This window comes from Drosophila yakuba, chromosome 2L, assembly GCF_016746365.2.
Source record: "Drosophila yakuba strain Tai18E2 chromosome 2L, Prin_Dyak_Tai18E2_2.1, whole genome shotgun sequence".
Lineage (NCBI taxonomy): Eukaryota > Metazoa > Arthropoda > Insecta > Diptera > Drosophilidae > Drosophila > Drosophila yakuba.
The window spans coordinates 2,807,706-2,825,637 of record NC_052527.2 but is presented as its reverse complement, the minus strand read 5'-3'; the positions used below and the strand labels follow the sequence as shown (position 1 = coordinate 2,825,637).

The 17,932-nt window shown below is 45.5% G+C and overlaps 7 protein-coding genes across 8 annotated transcripts; 4 read left to right on the top strand and 3 right to left on the bottom strand.

Moving 5' to 3' along the window:
• Window positions 1–45: 45 nt before the first annotated feature.
• Window positions 46–618, top strand: LOC6526616 (transcription initiation factor TFIID subunit 10b). Its single transcript, XM_002087688.4, has one exon. It carries the CDS (start codon window positions 104–106, stop codon window positions 548–550), a length of 447 nt encoding a protein of 148 aa, XP_002087724.1. The 5' UTR covers window positions 46–103; the 3' UTR covers window positions 551–618.
• On the bottom strand, window positions 614–1,670 carry LOC6526615 (gamma-secretase subunit Aph-1). Its single transcript, XM_002087687.4, has 2 exons — window positions 1,184–1,670; window positions 614–1,126 (listed from the first exon to the last, which is right to left on the bottom strand). The coding sequence occupies exons 1-2, from the start codon at window positions 1,574–1,576 to the stop codon at window positions 803–805; spliced, it is 717 nt and encodes a 238-aa protein (XP_002087723.1). The 5' UTR covers window positions 1,577–1,670; the 3' UTR covers window positions 614–802.
• Window positions 1,671–2,203: 533 nt separating this feature from the next.
• On the top strand, window positions 2,204–4,345 carry LOC6526614 (sorting nexin-21). The gene is made up of 4 exons (XM_002087686.3): window positions 2,204–2,403; window positions 2,468–2,611; window positions 2,696–3,389; window positions 3,447–4,345. Exons 1-4 carry the CDS (start codon window positions 2,397–2,399, stop codon window positions 3,580–3,582), a joined length of 981 nt encoding a protein of 326 aa, XP_002087722.1. The 5' UTR covers window positions 2,204–2,396; the 3' UTR covers window positions 3,583–4,345.
• A 14-nt stretch (window positions 4,346–4,359) lies between these two features.
• Window positions 4,360–7,952, bottom strand: LOC6526613 (transportin-3). The gene is made up of 5 exons (XM_002087685.3): window positions 7,783–7,952; window positions 6,621–7,712; window positions 6,222–6,388; window positions 4,804–6,168; window positions 4,360–4,747 (listed from the first exon to the last, which is right to left on the bottom strand). The coding sequence occupies exons 1-5, from the start codon at window positions 7,894–7,896 to the stop codon at window positions 4,687–4,689; spliced, it is 2,799 nt and encodes a 932-aa protein (XP_002087721.1). The 5' UTR covers window positions 7,897–7,952; the 3' UTR covers window positions 4,360–4,686.
• A 328-nt stretch (window positions 7,953–8,280) lies between these two features.
• LOC6526612 (SNAPIN protein homolog) lies at window positions 8,281–8,733 on the top strand. The gene has a single exon (XM_039371832.2). The coding sequence runs from the start codon at window positions 8,329–8,331 to the stop codon at window positions 8,731–8,733; it is 405 nt and encodes a 134-aa protein (XP_039227766.1). The 5' UTR covers window positions 8,281–8,328.
• An 18-nt stretch (window positions 8,734–8,751) lies between these two features.
• LOC6526611 (methyltransferase N6AMT1) lies at window positions 8,752–9,488 on the top strand. Its single transcript, XM_002087683.4, has one exon. The coding sequence runs from the start codon at window positions 8,752–8,754 to the stop codon at window positions 9,424–9,426; it is 675 nt and encodes a 224-aa protein (XP_002087719.1). The 3' UTR covers window positions 9,427–9,488.
• Window positions 9,489–10,622: 1,134 nt separating this feature from the next.
• On the bottom strand, window positions 10,623–15,273 carry LOC6526610 (bacchus). 2 transcript variants are annotated; one of them, XM_015197948.3, is made up of 4 exons: window positions 15,128–15,273; window positions 14,282–14,570; window positions 11,799–11,961; window positions 10,623–11,729 (listed from the first exon to the last, which is right to left on the bottom strand). In XM_015197948.3, exons 2-4 carry the CDS (start codon window positions 14,525–14,527, stop codon window positions 11,680–11,682), a joined length of 459 nt encoding a protein of 152 aa, XP_015053434.1. In that variant the 5' UTR covers window positions 14,528–14,570; window positions 15,128–15,273; the 3' UTR covers window positions 10,623–11,679. The 2 variants fall into 2 exon arrangements, with proteins under 2 accessions (XP_015053434.1, XP_002087718.1); XM_002087682.4 differs by lacking the exon at window positions 15,128–15,273 and having other exon boundaries at window positions 14,282–14,706.
• Window positions 15,274–17,932: the final 2,659 nt, after the last annotated feature.

The following is a 17,932-nucleotide window of genomic DNA, read 5'->3' as shown; positions in this document are numbered from 1 at the left end:
TGGCCGAAACAATTCGCTTTCGGAGTTTCGAAACCGAACATCGATAACGAGCATCTCCCATCACTATTTCTGCGCTGTTTAATTTGTATTGTACTTTTCTGCGATGGTGGGCTCCAATTTCGGAATTATTTACCACAACAGCGCCGGTGGCGCAGGCCATGTAAACCATGGACAATCCTCAGGAGGAGGGGGCGGAGGAGATCGGGAGAGGACCACACCAGCTTCCCATCTCAGCGACTTCATGTCGCAGCTGGAGGATTATACTCCATTGATTCCGGATGCGGTGACCTCGCACTATCTGAACATGGGAGGATTCCAGTCGGACGACAAGCGAATCGTTCGGCTGATCAGCCTTGCTGCCCAGAAGTACATGTCGGACATCATCGACGATGCACTGCAGCACTCCAAGGCCCGCACTCATATGCAAACTACCAATACACCGGGCGGATCGAAGGCTAAGGACCGCAAGTTCACCCTGACCATGGAGGATCTACAGCCGGCTTTGGCCGACTACGGCATTAATGTTAGGAAAATGGACTATAGTCAGTAGTTAATGGCAGACTGAGCCTTATATTAGTACTAATGCTTTTATTCTCATTAAAAAGAATGTATCTTAAATATATGTCTGTGTATATTTATTGGGGAAGTCGCAAGGACTTACATGTATGTATTTTCAAAGAATCCGTTTAGCAATAGGGATTTAAGTCCATAGAATGTGTTACTAATCGAGCATATACAAGGTAATTTGTTTAATAATGTTATACAAAAGCTATTAACTAGGCTGTTAATACTAAGTGCTGGTTTACTGGCATGTAATAAATTTTCTGAAACTGCGAGAGGTTCCTCCAGCCACCCGGAACGCCAGGACTCCCGTAAGTATGGTGACCAAGTAGTTTATCAGCAGGGTGGTCGTATAAAGCTCATTGGCATTGAGCAGAGTTATCAGAGAGACGAACAGGTGGCTGCCCACCACATAGCCTATGTGGATATAGTTGTTTGTGTCGAATGCGTTAAAGAATATGACGCTCCAGAAGGTGTGCAGCAGGATAATCGACAAAGCCTGGGCCGCCGAGGTGACAAAGAACAGCTCAGTTCCGCCCTTCAAGCCCATGGTGCCGGGACCACTCTGAAAAACAAGATAAGTTATTGGTCAGAGCATATTACGTATCTCTGATGGATTTACCATATCAGCCAGCACATTGACCAGTGCAAACATCCCAGATATAATGCCGAATCCCAAGCCGGAAACATAGGCCAGAATGTGCTTGTTGTCCGTCACTCTCGTGTCCTCCGCCACGGCATGCAATCCCTGCTCTGTGCTGCGCAGGATCCTGTAGATGATGTAGCGGAAGCCCTCCTGGAAGCACACCGAGAAGACCACGCCGAAAGCCAGGAATTCCTTCAGCGGAATTAAGGCATACCACAGGGAAGAGATCAGCAGCGAAAGCAGCCAGAAGAATGCCGCCGCAATCAGAATGATGATCCGCACCGGGTCATTGGCGATGGTGAAGACGAACAAGGCGAAGGGCGGTCCGAAGGCGATGAAGGTGCAGCCAAAAAACTCGGGCAACGTCATCTTCTCTTTGTAATATTCCTGGTTTTTATTTTCTTCAGTGGGTGTTTTGGTTTACTCGAGAAGAGGAAGCAGTTTTACATAGAGTTGCCAGACTTTTGCACTGCTAATGGGGCTGCCACACTGTACGGTTTAATAGTGGAAATACCCTACACCGTTAAGTAGATTTGTTTGTGAGTCAAGCTAAAGCTTACTAGTTTTTGAAACTTTCCTAATTGCCCAATCTTTAAATCTGTAAATCTTAACTTAAGTGCACAGTTACATACCCTTGGCTTTAATTTGCTTACAAAACCCACAGTCGCGCCTTTACAGATGTTATCGACTTAAAGACCAAAAGGGTGTATTAAGGTCGCTTTAAAAGTTATTAACTGTTAAGGCTGCCAGATTGCAGAGCACTAATGTTTTCATACCCTACTATGTGGACACTTTTATTTAAAAACTAACTTGTTGCTTAAGTTATTTATCTGTACATGATAAGTATTTGAACTACAAGAAACGAATTTTTCTGAGTAGTTGCTATACCATTTATGGACTTATTCAATAAATGTTAAAGGTTTAGATCATAGTTTTTATAAGTGTTCCTTAAGAGCGCATACCCGCGTAGGGTGTTCCAGCGGTCGCCTATGCGGAATTCGCACGCACAAAACAAAGGCCTCCGTCCCACTTGCAATGTTTTTGTTTGGGGCGGAATTAGTCACTGTAAATTGACTGAACTATGCCAACCGCATAATCCGCCGTAAACCAGACGCGAATTGCAAGTGCTCAGCTGCGGATCGAAAACAGCAGTCCAGCGAGAAATCACAAAGAGATTCATAGAACCCATATGCCCAGTGAGCAAAGTGAAATCTCCAATTAGCAGTTCATCGTTCATTTGGTGATCTTTTTCTCCGCCAGTTCACGCCGTGATGGCAAAGCGCCCGCCACACCAGCCTTCCTTCGATGGGGAGCCACCCGGTCCGGATGAGCTGGACAGCCCAGCCATCGAGGCGGCGGCCCTCGACATTCCCCCTCCCGAATCAGATAAGGCGCTCCAAAAAGGTTTGTATAATCATTATCTTACATTCAAATAATATGTAGGTACAGTGGAAACTCTCTAAGCTGAACATTTTCTATATCTTCCAGGTGTCTGGGAGCGACCCACTACTGCGGAGTATAAGCCGACCACTGATGGGAGCACCGTGCTCCGCTTTGACATCTTGCTGGCCCACATAATGCCTCCCGATGGCGAGGATGTGAAGATCAAGCGGTTCGTGGTCTATGAGCTCACTGTAAAGCAGGATGGCGCCACGGAGGACACTCAGCCGGCAAAGATTGAACGCCGCTACACCGACTTTCGGGAGCTTTATCTGGGCCTTAAGCGGCAACATCCTGCGGAAATGGCCAACAAGTACTTTCCAGCCAAGGTACTGATGGGCAATTTTAAGTCCGAGCTAATTGGCGAACGGAGTGCTGCCTTTGAGGCGTTCCTCACGTATGTGGCCAGCCAGGCGAAACTTCGGGACTCGGAGGATTTCCTGCGCTTCCTGCAGCACGACGAACTGACCAGGGCGTGCCAGTTTCTGGATGAGCGGCGTAACGAGATGGCCATACCCATTCTGGAGAACTGTTTCCGCTTGCTGAACAAGATATACATGAATCGATCAAGACCGGTGCTTTTAATACTGTGCCGTCTGGTGGCTGCCTGCACCTCGTCCCCAGTGCCTCATCACGCTGCCGAGAGGTGGGCCCTCTTGGCACTGAGTCGCTTCGAGACGTTGTGCGATATAGATTTGCTGCCGCTGTACATTCCCCTGCTCCACACCTGCGCCCACCTGTGGTACGTCCATTCGTTCCGCTATCAAAAATGGATTATCTGAATGTCTTATCCTTTCAGGTGGCAGCGCGGCCAGGATCAAAAGCCGATCACCGACCGACTGACTGACATGTCCAAGCAGGGCATCAACACAGCGAACATCGAGAGCCTCATGCAGGCTATTCACAAGATCGATCCTCGCACTGAAACAATTTGAATCGCGAATCTCTGCTCTAATTTTCATCCTTTAGTTTAATATTTTGTTCTGTAGTCTTTAGCTGTCAGGCGGAAAGTGCAATTAGATAATGTGTGCAATTAGTTTTAAGGTGAAAGGAGTATTTATCAACCTTTAAGGTAGCGGTCATATTTACCAACGCTGCCCTCCACCAAAGTAGTCCGTTTTCGCGAACAGTGTGTCACAAAGGCCCAGCCAAATTTAGCCAACAATTTTGAAAAACATGTACGTTTCTTCGTTTGAATGTTTAATTCGTTATTTCAAATCTGTGATTTTCAAATTAAAATATTAGATTTTTAGAACTAAATCGATGATTTTCCAATAATTAAACTAAAATTGGTTCTTGTCTACGTACAAAGATAGCTTACATTAATATTGCGACTAATATGTAATCCGAAACAAGAAATTTATGTTCGTAACGTACTGCTTTGGGAACTTAAAGATTAGCCTAAGCGTATTTATGTTTCATGTTACGTATTGTTTGATATCTTCTCTGTAGTTTGTACCCAATGGGAGTTGTGACTAACCCGTGCACACTTTTCCCGCAACGTAAATCACAAATGTATTATCGAAAGTCAATGACGCACTGTCTCAAAATCCATGCCTAGTATTCCATATCAGCCTGAAGAAACATCAGACAAACCGAACGAACACAGCTCCCAGAGTTTTTTTTCCAGCCCAATGCCTTGTGATTGCTTTTTTCAATAAATAAATATTATACTCAAGTGTTTATCAGAACAGAAAACGTTGACTGGCGAATTTGGTCAATTAAATCTAAATGGTATATATTTAATGGTTTGCTTTATGCCTATGCTTGTTTCTGAGTCATTTAAGGGTTTAAACTTAAACCTAGGAGTGCACTATTACGTAAATACCTTATGGCTAAATTCTGTGAGGATCTCTTGACCGCACTCAAAATGTACATTACAAATTATATATAACTTATTACGTCAAACAATCGATTCAACTATATTATAAATAGAGGGCTACGTGCGTTTTTAACAAATTCCTAGCACCCTTGCCACATTACATACATCATCCAAAATGTACAGAATCAACCGAATCAATCTCCATCCATCTATTTGATTAGCGGAAGAGTCGCGTGAAGGTTTTCAAGGCTTGAGAAATTGCTTTCGTTGTGTCCGCTCTGCAAGAAGAATGTACGTTGAATATAGAACAAAATAACTAATTTAAAGTTCTCACCTCAGAACTGTGCTGCTGAATTCGTCCAGCTGTTGCTGCGTGGCTGTCACGTAACCACCACTGTTCTTCTTGGGCAGTGCCTCTAAAGCCTGGGCCAGGAACGGCTGCATCCGCTCGTTGCCCACCACCTGCTTCAGTTCGTGGAGCACCTCGGCCACATCCACCAGCATGTAAGAGTGCAGTTGAAAGACCGAAGCTTGAATCAAGTTCATCACCAGAGCTCCGCCATGTTGATTCGCCAGCTCCACCACCAAGGGACGACACTCGGTGTTCCGACTGTGGTTATTCGATCTGCCCCAAACCAACAGATTGATAAAGAACTTCATCACTGAGGAGTTGGCCTCGCGGTGGTCCAAAGAGCAGGCTATTAAAGCACACTGGAAGATCGGCGTGATGAGACTGCTCTGGAGCAGCTGGTGGGGACAACAGTCTAAGTAACGCGATGCCAAACGGAAGAAATCATCCACTGTGTCGGGATTATTTTTCAGGCCGTTCTCCATCTGCAGCAGGCCAAAGGTGGGTTCTATAAATGCCTGAAGCATCTCCAACAGACCGCCAATACACTCGCTGGACTTTGCAAACTCATCCACCAGTATGGATCCCACGTAGAGGAAGCAACTGTGGTGCTGCACAGCATACAGCACAACCATTTGTTTGATCAGCGGTTCCACTAGCAGCATCGCTTGCTTTCTCACCATGCGAATGCCGTAGCGAATCAGTCGGCAGGTGCGCTCCATAATACGCAGGTCACTCTGGTACTTATCCATCACCCGCGATATAAGCTGCCAGGCGTCGTTCAGAATAGCTACTGTGGGGTGCTCGACGTTGTCGGGAACGTCGGGATTCGTGTGCCGGATAATAGCGCAGGCTCGATCTATCCAGTAAACGGGATCGGTGCGCTCTCCCTTTTGAACACTACCTCCAGTGCTGTCCACCAGTTGAGCAAGCGGTTGCAGCTGGAAACCGACGATTTCCCGCAGCGCAGGCTGCAGTTGCTCGCGTGGCAGGCGAGTCAGAATAAGTGATATGCCCTTTAGCAAGCCTATGGCCACATCGTTGTTTATTTGAAAGCTGTCCAGGCTGCGGGCGATCTCCACCAGACCGCTGATGTGGCACACCATCTTCTGTCGGCAGGCGGAGCAAATGGAGGTCAATGCAATGGCCGCAGCTGGCGCCAAGCCATTCTTTTGCTGCAGGGCGTACAGCAGAAAGTTGAGGACTGCCTCCAGGGATTCAGTATGGTTCTCAATCCAGTCGCACAGTTCCCCGATCAGAAGAATCGCAGTGTACCTAACTGCTATGTGCGTTTGCTCCGACATATTAAGAATCGCCTCCACCACCTTGGGGATCACCTCGTTCTCATCTCTGAAAGGTAAGCATTGTAAATTTGTTAAGGTACTAAACAGTTTTATACGTACGGCAGTATATTTTTGGCTACATTCTGCATAATGAACAGTGCTGCCTCCGTGGACTCCCACGTAGTTTCTGGTGCTTGCAGGATATGAAACATTTGCTTAAAGCACGCTCCGGATCCCACTATAAAGGCCACGTCTTTTATCAGATCTGAGACCTTTCGTCGAAAGTCCTGTAATTCAATAGTTTTAGGATTAGTAAATTTGTAATCAAACAATTATATTGCGTAAAATTAGAAATATAAAATCGCTACTGATTTGCGAGTAAAAGTAGAGAACCAAAAAAAACCGGTTCTACCCATAAATGCCTAGTTGGCTTACACTTTACTAGCAATATATAATTTGACAACCTGATGAAATAAAAGAGCACATCCATTTCTACATGTCTAAATATCACACACTCACAAAGAAATTGTTGTTCTCCTCGATGAGCCCGTCGTGGTCGCTCTCCATCTGCGAGTGACGAAACAGGGCGCTTATCAGTCGCTCAATGTGCGGCCGGAATAGAGCCGTCAGCTTATCCTCGTTGCGCTGGAAGAGATCCTCGCTGAGCTTGTACCATAGGTGGAAGGTGATCTCGGCCACCTCGTAGTCAAAGTGTCCGACGCAAAGCAGCACCAGATCCAGTCCTTTCAAACTGTAGTGTGGCTTCTGGGCATCGGCCAATAAATCGTAGAAGAAGGCATCGCACAACGAAGTGAAAATTCTGCAGTAGTTGATCGTCTTATCGGTGTCCTCGTGCGCAACACTCAAGTGATAGGGAGTCTCCAGCATGCAGACAGCTCCAAAGATCTGTGCCTCGAAGGAAGACTCCGGTTCGCTGGCGCTATCCTGTCGTGTGTTTATGCAGGAGAGCAAGGCACACACGCACTCAGTGGCATTGTCGTGCAATTTTCCCGTGGTCTCTGGCAGCGAGAGCAACCGAAAGGCCAGCTGGGTGAGGGCGTTGTTATACACATGCGAAACGGGAAAGGCATGGATCACCAGCCAGGCACTGTAGGTGCGCAACGCGGCATTCCACACGCGCTGCTGGTCGAGATCCTCCCGCTGTAGGCACATGCACAGGAACTTCAGGACGCACTCTGCGCTGGCGTCCAGCTGCTTGTGCACCTCCTCGCGCCGATTGGCGCCCAGCCGCAGATACCGAGAGTCTATTTCCTCGGGCAGCACTTTGAGCACCTCCAGCAGGGGCCAGATGGCGCACTGATGCGGCGCCAGTGTCACCAGGAGATCGTTGATTGGCTCCCGCCAACTGGCCATCAGCAGAGCCAAATCCGCGACCGCCAGACTGAGCTGTGTCACAATCACATTGTCTGTCTGCTCGTCGATCTGTCCTATGTGTGTAATCAGGGAATCCCGCAGAGACTCGTGCGTGTGCGGTGGCAGTTCGCTGAAGGAGTTCTGTATCTTGTTCCGCATGGTCTGGGCAGCAAAGTAGTTGGCGTGGAGGTCTCGCTTCTGGTGCAACAGCTCGTCCGCAATCGTCCAAGAATAGATCTTTAAATGATTACAACAAAAAACTTAGCCATCGCAGTGAGGTTTCGTATACCGGGCGACTATCACTCACCGACTTCTGGAAGTCCTGCAGCCATTTGTTGGCCTTCTCCTGCTCCTTGGGGTTGTTGCCCTGGAAGAGGGCGCTGATTGCTTGGTACACCACGTCCACCGAGTACGTATCCATTTCATCGGCAGCTTTAATCAGCGCATAAATTTTCTTAATTACTTATTATTATACTTTATTAGCGATGGTTGAGTGCGTACATCCCGTATATCGATAACGCCAGGAGGTTGCGTGCGATAACTTTGGAATGTGCACGTCCGATAGTCTGAAGGACTCTTTGAAATTCCACAGGGTTGTCAACTGTGTTAAATATTAAGACAAATGAAAATAATTATTTTATATTCGCTATAAGCCAATTTTAATTTATTTAAATGTCTGAGCAATCACATAATTAGTTTTTAGAAGCAATTTACGATAGGTTTATGACATTAAGCAATAAAAATACTCTGCCCAACTATCGAAATACTTTCCCCCCAAAAATACTCGATACATCGATACCAATTGGAGGCCCCTAACAACATCTCCAATTCGTTTTCTGGCCAGAATTCTGCAATGGATTCGGACAGCACCGTAACTTCCTTGGAGGAGAACACGGAGAACTTCTGCACGAATCCCACGCGCGACATCCTCGCCGAGGGCATCACCAACCTCTTCAAGCCGACCATCGAAAGGTTGGACGAGCGTGTGGCCTCCACCATCCAGTTACAGGCGGAGCTTCGTGGCCAACTGGACGCACTGGCCGCCCAGCTGAGGGACATCGAAAAAGCGCAGAGTCAAATACCCGAGTTCGCGGACAAGGTGAAGGAGCTGCTGAACGTGAAGCACAAGGTGACAGTCATCAGCAACGTGTTGGTAACCAGCCAGGAGCGGCTCACGGGTTTGCACAAGCTGATAGAGAAGGAACAGCGTCGGCGACAGGCGCTCCTGGACTCCGCTCTCAGCACCAACATATCTTAAACCTTATTATTGTTCGTCATGGAGACGCCCTACACCGACCACTTGAGCCTGGAGGATTTCGAACACGTTTACGAGCCAGCGGAGGACTCGTTCCTGCTACTGGATGCCCTGGAAAAGGATCTGGAGTACCTGGACCAGCTACAGCCCCGTCTTTGCGTGGAACTGGGCTCTGGCTCGGGAGTTATTATCACGGCGCTGGCTAAGAAACTAGCTGGCTTTTCACTGTGCCTAGCCACGGATATCAATCCAAAAGCCTGTAATGCCACACGAAGGACTGCGACTCGGAATGGAGCTCGCTTGGATAGCATTCGCTGCAGCTTAGCTGATGCACTGCGCTCGCAATCTGTGGACGTGCTGCTCTTCAACCCGCCCTATGTGGTCACCAGCGATGCGGAGCTGCAAACGCAACAGTTCGATACCCACAGCGAATCCTCAACGGATCGCAATCTGGTTTTCTCCTGGGCTGGTGGTCAGGATGGGCGACGCGTCACGGACATTCTACTGAAGCAACTGGATGACATTCTTTCGCCTCGAGGCGTTCTCTACCTACTCCTTCTGCGGGAGAACAAGCCTGAGGAGATTATCCAATACTTAGAGGGCCTCAAGTTCCGGGCTGTTAAGTTCATGGAGCGACGCATTCCTGGCGAGCATCTGTACATACTGAAGGTCACCAGGTCCTCTGCATCATCATGACTCGTGCAATAGTATCAAATGAAAGTTGTATTTTAAATAAAAGGTAACCATTTAAGAGTTTATTATTAACTTTGATACTTCATTATATGGTGAATAATTTTAATAAAAATTTAAATGATTAAAAGAATTGGTTTATGAAACCAGTAATTTGTATACCCATTACTCGTAGAGTAATAGTACTATTTTCATGTAGAAAAAAAGCTTTATTTAAGCTTTTAAGAGTTGAAATAGGATATTTTGGCGCTTAAGTTTGAATTCAAATATTGTACAAAAGTTGCACAATTTTCCAAACGAAGCCATCGGAGCATTTACTCATTCGTTTATTAATTGGCATGTGATGAAGCTAATCGATTTTCATCCCGGAAAAAGGTACGTTATCAAAGGATGTTTTCCTATTGAATTTTTCCATCATCCCTTACTAAATTGTTTCTGCTATAGGGAGGTTTGTGGGAACCAGCTTGTCAACCCCCGGATACAAACAGGAACTATGGAAGGGATGGATCGGAGTAACGTAGGGGCCAATCAATGAATTATGTACCTACATACTCCTGGATAAGAACTCCTACCCCTAACACACCAAAAAGAAGGTGGATGACCCACCCAAAACGGCTAAGAGCAATTGAAACAAACTTTTTATTGGCATCTTATAGATGCCAATAGGTATGTACGTACGGTTTTCGCTTTTACGTAATTACAATAATTTATTTCATCGTTCAAAATTGTTTCATATTCTCATTTTCGATTCGTGGTTCTGTCTTCTGCCCTTCCGCACTAGTAGATGTTAATTTAGCACTAAGCAGATACATGAGTAATTGGTATTTACAAAAATGCATAGTTCATTAACATTGTCTGTGGTTTCGCTATTGTTTTATCAGTATCAAATCGGCTCATTTATCTTGGGCATATCGCATTGGCAATTATTGCATTCAATTATTCAGTTGCTGGCAATTAATACCAGCTTTAAGCCTCTGGCATTTTGGATCTGGGTCAGTGGGTGGTTTGTGTATATGTGTATGTCTTTTCGGGACAAATCGGTTGGATTGGAGGATGGTGGTTGGGTGGTTTCAGTGTCGAGTGCCGTGATTGACCAGCTGGGCACAATTCGTTTTCAAATATCAGTCGTTATATTCTGAGAACTCGTACGGTGTTGTGTATAAATAGTTTTGGATTTGGATACCCTTACTAATAGATACATGTAACATTAAAAGTTTATTTTCTTGCTCATTATTCGATTCTCGAGTTGGTTTTTACAATTTACAAATGAATTAGGCTTATCATCGAGTCGCTCGCACAACTTATCAACAGAATAATAAACCCCTCGCTTTAATACTGACATAAGTACTTAAGATTAGTCATAGTTTATAGTTAAATGCTGAAACGAAACAGAAGGTTAGAACTCAAACTTCCCGATGTTCTTTGTTTTATTTGCCCCAAAAGCGAAGACCAAGTAAGTCCCAGTGCCTTGGGTTTTGGGAAATTTGGGTGACTGTGGCCACAGTGGGCGCGAAAATTTTGAAACCATAGCTAAAACTTGAGTGTCATTGAATGCTTGTCGAGTATTGGGTTTCAATGATTTTTGCGATTTATTTAAATACAATTTTTATGTTTTATTTGTTTTGTATTTAATTGCATTTGCTGTTTCTTTTTCCATTTTCATTTCAAATGTTCACTTTTGTATTTTTGCTTCTTTCGATCATTCACAAATGTAACGTCTAATTTAATAATGAATTTGAATATTGTGTACGTGTACGTGTGTGGGTGTGAGTGTATCTGTGTTTAATTCACGGGCTTCGTTTACGCTACATTTGAAATCTTTGTATATTTTGTTTTACGCATAAACTGGGCGTTTAAATTAGGACTTATGAGATAAAGGAAAGAAAGATTTTGGTTTTTTGTTTTGTTCTTGTATATAGTGGGGATGTTTACTTTTTGTTGGATTCCGTATAGGTTGCGTTTATACGAAAATGCCTTCAATTACAATTTTTGTTTGTTTTGTAGTTTTTTATAAAAAAAGTACACATAAAATACAATTAAAATAAGGTAAGAAATAAAAAATTATTTCTTAAACATAAAAATTATATACTTTTGCGATTTTTTTGTGGTTTTTTCTCCTCCTCCTTCTCCTTGTTGTGGTTTATTTTCTGGTTGTTGGTTTATTATTATATTTTTTTGTTTTGTTTTTGCTTGTAACTTTTATTTATTATTAATTTAAATTTTTGTTTGTTTTTGTTTGTATTTTTGACTACATTATTATTACGCCTGATCGTCCGAGCCGGAACCGTCATCATTATCATCATCATCATCTGCGCGGAGAAGGGGAAAATCCGAGGATTAGATTTATGTGGAAAAAGGAAGTGTTTCCGTGAACTCACCATCACATTCAATGTCATCCTCCTCACCATCGTAGGGGATGTCGTACTCGTCGCTCTCGATTTCACTGTCGCCCTCGATGATTTCCTCCAGAGCCTCTTCCTCATCGGAATCTCCATCGGCGGCCGCTGCCTTCTTGGCCTTCTTTGATTCTGCGGATTTGGCCTGAAAGAGTGCAAATTAGGGAGAAAATTAGTAGAGTTATTTTGGTTTATTCAAATGATGATTGATTTTGCTATTAGCAAGCTTAGGCCTCTAGAGCTAGAATAACTAGAAGAGCAGCGAAATGGTCCTAAGCGCCCAACTCAAACCCACACATCTCCTTGATCAAGGGCATCCAATACCCCTCTTAACTTGCCGTGCGTGTGTACATAGTCATAAAATGTATATTTTCAGCCCACAAAACAAGCAGCGACGAAAATCGTTATTTTCGCCGTAAAAAAACATTTGAAAAATGCGCGCGCCAATGTAATTCGCTGCGGCAAACAGAGACAGAGAGAGAGAGGCTACGTGAGAGAGCGGATTACAAGTGCAGCCGTGTTACATCTGTGCGCTGTATGTACAAGGCGACATATTTACTACATAAGCGGGGGAAACAAAAAAAAAAAACAATAAGCAGCGACGCCGGCAGCGACATATGTATCCGCATCCGTGAGATACGAATCGAAGCGTGCCCTGTAAAATAGAGAGCGGGAGAGAGCGCAAGAGAGTACCGCAGAGAGAGAGTATCTGAATCGGTAGCACTGTAAACTGTACCTGAACTGCATGAATGAATCTCTCGCTCTCACTCACATCCAACCGAACGACAGCTGCTGCAGCGACGTCGGCAGCGAAAAAAGGCGCAAAACAGCAACATGCGTGGGTTTAACTTTTGCCGCTGACCAACCAACAACAAGATACACATAATGGTATATGGTTTATGGCAGTATATAGGCGGTCACGTTCCCAAGTCGAAGAGAAGCCGCAACACAAGGGCCCTATTTACCAGACTGTTACAAAGCGGAAGAAGCGAAAAACAATCGGACTGTGGAAAAATGTGCAAAATTAATGGCCACCCATCGCCCATTTCTCCCACATCGCTTACAGCATAAGTCACGAGACCCAGAACTCGAGAAAAGGGCAATAGAGCCTTAAGACGAACAGGGTGTATCAGCACTGGAAAGGACTAAGCTCTGGCGTTACTGCGAATCTCCATTCTGGGGTTATAAATGGGTAATCAACATATCTTGATTTAGTTAAGGACCTTATTTTGGTGTTTTTAAGCAAAGAAATCCATAGTGAATACTTTTCAAAACAATCCTGAAATCTAGGCAATGTGTTACTGTACCACTAACTCGTCATCCTTACCAAACATAGATCAATAGATTTATTTAGGTTGATCATTATTCCATTTAATCCCGAAGAAAACCTAACTAACTTTTGCGACACCCTGTATAGCTGTCTTGTTTTATGTACTAAGCTAAATACGCATAAAGCAGAGCGGAAAAAAGTGAAAGATAAATGTAAGCACATACGCAAACAGACAAAACGGTGTGTATACAAATTACGAGGGAGAGAGTTCGGCCTCGCTCTCGCTCTCTATTTGTATCTATCTTTCTCCGTGGAGAGACAGAGAGATAGAGAGGGAGAGAGCACGCTCCCGTTAAACTGTACATTTTTATTTCGAGTTTGAGTCTGAGAAAAGCGCTTGATTTGCCAATTTATCTGCCTTACTGTCCGAACTATTTTATTTTTATCAAGAAATGTGCTACTCGATTATGGAATGCGACTGCTTCAGGCCCCCAAAAACTTGTTCGAATACCGCGTGCTCTTGGCGATACTAACCAAAAATAAAGTGGCCAAACATGACATGAGTAATTTACCGGCCGGCAATGTGTGTTTTCATTGAGAGAGTGCATTGGCATCGCGTTCAGTTTGCGTTTGCATTTGCATTTGCGTTTGCAATTCCCGTAGCTCCAAGTGACTGATAAATAAGGCCAAGCGTATGAGTTATAGCCATAATGTATCTATTGCTGTGTAATGCTTTTCAGCTTTTCAGGGGACACGTCAATGCTAATGACCTATGGGTTGATTAAAAACACATTACCCACCCCACCCCGCTTCATCCCAGGCCACAAAGAAAAGGCCCTGGCTAACTGTACTGTACTCCCCGCCTATATAAGTACGGCCCTCCTAACCTCGATTTGAACCTAACAACAATAATCTTTGATTGCCGGACCCGCAATCATCTTGGTTAATCGTAAACAACACAAACGCGCAACCGAGCTATATGAGATACACGCTCTCTCTCTCTCTCCTTCTCTTTTGGGGGCATATGTAAGCCATTGAGAGAGTGCGCTGTTCCGAAAAACGTGTGTATATCTATTTCTAGAATTTTTCCCTGAACAAGAAGTGCTACTCGCATATTGAATTGGAGTGAATCATTAGCGGGCGCCTCGTTTTGGTTTTACCGCGTAAACAAATGGCTATGTAGTTTAGTACTCACTTCTGCTGGCCTTTTGGTGCCTTTCACGGATTCCTTTGCGGGGGCAGCGGCGGCGGCATCGGCGGCATCCTCGCCGTCCTTTGACGTGCCGTTGTCGGCCGCGTCGCCGGCGGCATCGGCAGCAGCGGCCTTATCCTCAGCGGCCGCCTTCGCCTTGAGATCGTCCTTGACAGCAGACACATCATCCGCCGCCACCTTCTCCACGGCCACATCGCCGTTGTTCTGTTGTTCCGTAGCAGCCGACATATTTGATGGATTTTCTTTGAGTTTTTCCGGAATTATTTAGTTTCTGCGTTATATAGAGAACAATTCGGTTTGGTTTTGTGGGTTGTCTTGTTGTTGACAAAAAACCAACGCAAAATACTCGGGGAAGGCGAGAGAGAGACAGATAGAACCGCACCGCACGAAGCACACAAACACACTGAATGCGATTCAGCTGCGGGCCGTCTATTTAAGCACTGCCTCTCGCGGCGAGAGTAACTTTCAATCGGTGCTCTCTCTGCATTCTCTCTCGCTCTCCGCGAAATCGTTACGACGCTCTCTCGCTCTCTTTCTCCCACGCCATTGGCCTATACAATACACTCAAAAAAGCGCCGCGGCATTTGTACAGCCGCAGTCGATGGCGGCAGCGCAGAGAGAAGACAACAACAACAGCCCCGAGTGAGCGTTGGATTTTTAGGAATATTATTTTGCGGTGATTTTCTGATAATGCAGAATGGTATCTATATAGTATATGTAGCTATAGGAGGTGCCATATATCAGGCGGCGCTACGGCAGGCAGGCAAAAGGATTTACTCGTAGGCCCCACTGATGTATGGAATATCCGTTCGCCTTTGGTTTGCTAACCACCGATATGTGCTCCCGTCGACGGTTCGTACAAGACTGAGCTTGCCGTCCGTTGGATGGCTAGAAATTGTCGCTTGCTTCTTCTTGCGCCAAATCGGTTGCACACATTTTCGCCTATAACTCAAATATCTTTGTTCAGATCGGTTCAGAGACCGATCGAGGCTATAGCTGGCGGTATTCGCTTAATTTTGCAACTTTTCCCGTGGCGCTGCGATCAAAACTAGATCCGCAAATGACAAGTTGAGTGGGTTTCCTGATTAATTCCATACAAAATCTGCTTGGGTTCCGTGAGTACGGTTGTGGGCGCGTTTGGCGGTAAATTTGAAAATTGCGCGCGCCAGTGTTGCGCTTGTGGGCTTAGGGGCGGGGTCTGGGGGTTGGTCATGGCGGTGGTGGTGGTGGTGGTGTGCGGTGTGGTGTGTAGTGTGTGTGGTGCAGTCACTCAGTGGCGTTTTGACCGTTCGTCGGTGGAACAAAACACCGAACAGAACAGTGGATGTGGATGTGGATGTTGCCGATGGGAAGAAGTGTTGCAGCATTGTTGCCGCAGATGCAGATGTGTGTGCCGTGTGTTGTACTCAGCACGGCATTCGTATTTATAGAGTGGACCAGCGTGGGACGCAATGTCGTCGCGGATTGGGGTCAATTGATTGGTAACGTGTGGGGAAGCAGGTGATTTTCGCGGCCCAGGAAAGCGGGGAGCTATTTTTGAGATTCTAACGATGTAAATGCACGCAATCGAGAAATGCTCTTTTCCGGAATTTTGCGTCTTAAAAGTGGAAAATTATTTTTGAATTGAACGAAGCAATTTTCCACCCCATAGAGTTCGAAAATCATTAAGGGTTAGTTTTCAAAATCAGCAAACTCCAGAAATAATAAACTTCCTTAAGTTCTTAAACTCCACTTAATGCCAATGCCCATCAGTAGTCGAACTGGGTCCACCCTTGACTCTTTTTTCAATGTGCCAATCTTTCTGTTGATCCCGCACTTGTGGTTCGACCATTTGATGGTTTCGTTCGCGACTCGAACCCAGTGGGTTCAGGAATGGCCAAATATATAGGCAACTGGAGCTGGAACTGCCGAGTGGGCTATAACATATCGCCCCTATCACCTGGTAGCCAACGAGCTCGAGGTGTACTGTTCGTCTTCATAAATCTGTGTTATCAGTGGGGCAATCACTTGGAGGTTGATCTTCAAGTTCATTCAAAATGTGCACATTATCGAGCAGAATAACAACCAATGAAGTAATACTAGAGGAATTCCACCGGAAGCTATAAGGTTCTTGGTGTTATTTGAGTTAGGAAATCTAGAAAATGGAATAACCAGCGTGCTTCAGTTTACCGGGTATCCAACAGTCGAGCTTCGAAAGGCCAGCCTCTCACGCTTTCAGCTATTTTCGTGCGAAAGCAAAGGCAAATACGAATGAATACCTAGGCTATATAGTTTGTAATCTGAATAATACGGTCGACGACAGAGCGAGCGGACGACTGTCGACAGGCGGACCGCTAATTAAAGTCGGCGAACCTGTTCCGAGGCATCCCAGCCGAGGCGGCACGGTAAACGTAAACACCTGTAATCGTGGGTCGTCGTCGTCGTCGTCGTCGTCCATTGAGTTATCACATATTTGAGGAGCAGCGATGACTTTTTGCCTGAACATCATCGCTGCTGCCTGATGCCTGATAAGCCGATTTGCGTCTCCATTTCGCTGTGGTTTCCATTTGCTTTCCGTTGTTTTCCGGCTGTCTTCTCACTTTCCGCCCGCCGAACTCACAGTATCCATTCGAGTGGCTCGGCGATGGTTCCCCCAAAGAATGGTGGCTCTCTCGCGATACGTATCGTAGTGCTCATCGGTCTTGTGGGGGAGCACCTTTGGTATATCTGGATTCCTGAGGACAAACTGTGCAAATTTCTCGAGTTACCGGGGTGGTACGACCGTAGCTACTTCAAGGTTAAAACTCCAGGCGATAAGAAAGAGCAGGCAAAAATGGAAAGATGGTCCTGCTTCCCGGAACCCAAACATCTGTCGATTCTGGAGTTTTATGGCCCATTCAGAACCCTAAACTAACGCAAGAGTGGTTGGGAATTTCCATCTAGCTGCATAGTTCCTGACCTGGGCCAAGAATTTCTCCCAGTGCACTTACACGTTGCGTCATTAATTTGCTGTAGCATAAAGGTGCGAACAAATCTCAATGCAAACAATCGATAGTCGGACGCTCAAGCATGTGTATCTAAAACACACACATCAACTTGTATTCACGGCGATTAAGTTTTCTGCTCTCTCAGCTTAAGGTGCTGCCTATAGATCTCTAATCAGGTTGTTAGGTTTTACAAAGAGGTTTCAAACTTTCCAAAGAATATTCAGTTCTTTTAAGTGCTATGTATATGTTATTATTATGGAAAACAAGGTATGCGAGAGTAGCGAAACTCCACGTTGAGATACAAATTCAATTGTAGCGCATAAAAATAGCCATCATAGGCCGTCCCTTTTAGCGCCTAGGTACACAAGACGCTTTGGTAGAACAGCATGAACAGGTTTACGACTCGATTAGAGTGATTGTTAGACTGTTGCTAGATGGGCGATTCGGATTCGCTTGGTTGCTTGCCTCTCGGGATTCTTGATCTCTAGCGCGCTAGCACAGACGATCGCATTGGACACTTTCGCAGTCGAGTCTCGTTTTGCCGGCATGTGCTAGTGTTTCCACACGAGTGCCGGGCCACATGGACGCGACTCGACCAGGTATGCCGGCCTGGCGGCTCACCTGCTCACCTGCGTTTCACCTGCGTCAACGGGCGGTTTACACGCAA

Coding starts and splice junctions, on each gene's coding strand:
- LOC6526616 (XM_002087688.4), top strand. CDS start 104: ATGGTGGGCTCCAATTTCGGAATTATTTACCACAACAGCGCCGGTGGC.
- LOC6526615 (XM_002087687.4), bottom strand. CDS start 1,576: ATGACGTTGCCCGAGTTTTTTGGCTGCACCTTCATCGCCTTCGGACCG. Junction 1,127..1,183: donor TCAATGTGCTGGCTGATATG/GTAAATCCATCA, acceptor CTTGTTTTTCAG/AGTGGTCCCGGCACCATGGG.
- LOC6526614 (XM_002087686.3), top strand. Junction 2,612..2,695: donor AGATAAGGCGCTCCAAAAAG/GTTTGTATAATC, acceptor TATATCTTCCAG/GTGTCTGGGAGCGACCCACT. Junction 3,390..3,446: donor CACACCTGCGCCCACCTGTG/GTACGTCCATTC, acceptor TTATCCTTTCAG/GTGGCAGCGCGGCCAGGATC.
- LOC6526613 (XM_002087685.3), bottom strand. CDS start 7,896: ATGGATACGTACTCGGTGGACGTGGTGTACCAAGCAATCAGCGCCCTC. Junction 6,389..6,620: donor AGGAGAACAACAATTTCTTT/GTGAGTGTGTGA, acceptor ATTGAATTACAG/GACTTTCGACGAAAGGTCTC. Junction 6,169..6,221: donor GTAGCCAAAAATATACTGCC/GTACGTATAAAA, acceptor CTTACCTTTCAG/AGATGAGAACGAGGTGATCC.
- LOC6526612 (XM_039371832.2), top strand. CDS start 8,329: ATGGATTCGGACAGCACCGTAACTTCCTTGGAGGAGAACACGGAGAAC.
- LOC6526611 (XM_002087683.4), top strand. CDS start 8,752: ATGGAGACGCCCTACACCGACCACTTGAGCCTGGAGGATTTCGAACAC.
- LOC6526610 (XM_015197948.3), bottom strand. CDS start 14,527: ATGTCGGCTGCTACGGAACAACAGAACAACGGCGATGTGGCCGTGGAG. Junction 11,962..14,281: donor GCACCAAAAGGCCAGCAGAA/GTGAGTACTAAA, acceptor GCACTCTTTCAG/GCCAAATCCGCAGAATCAAA. Junction 11,730..11,798: donor GGATGACATTGAATGTGATG/GTGAGTTCACGG, acceptor TTCTCCGCGCAG/ATGATGATGATGATAATGAT.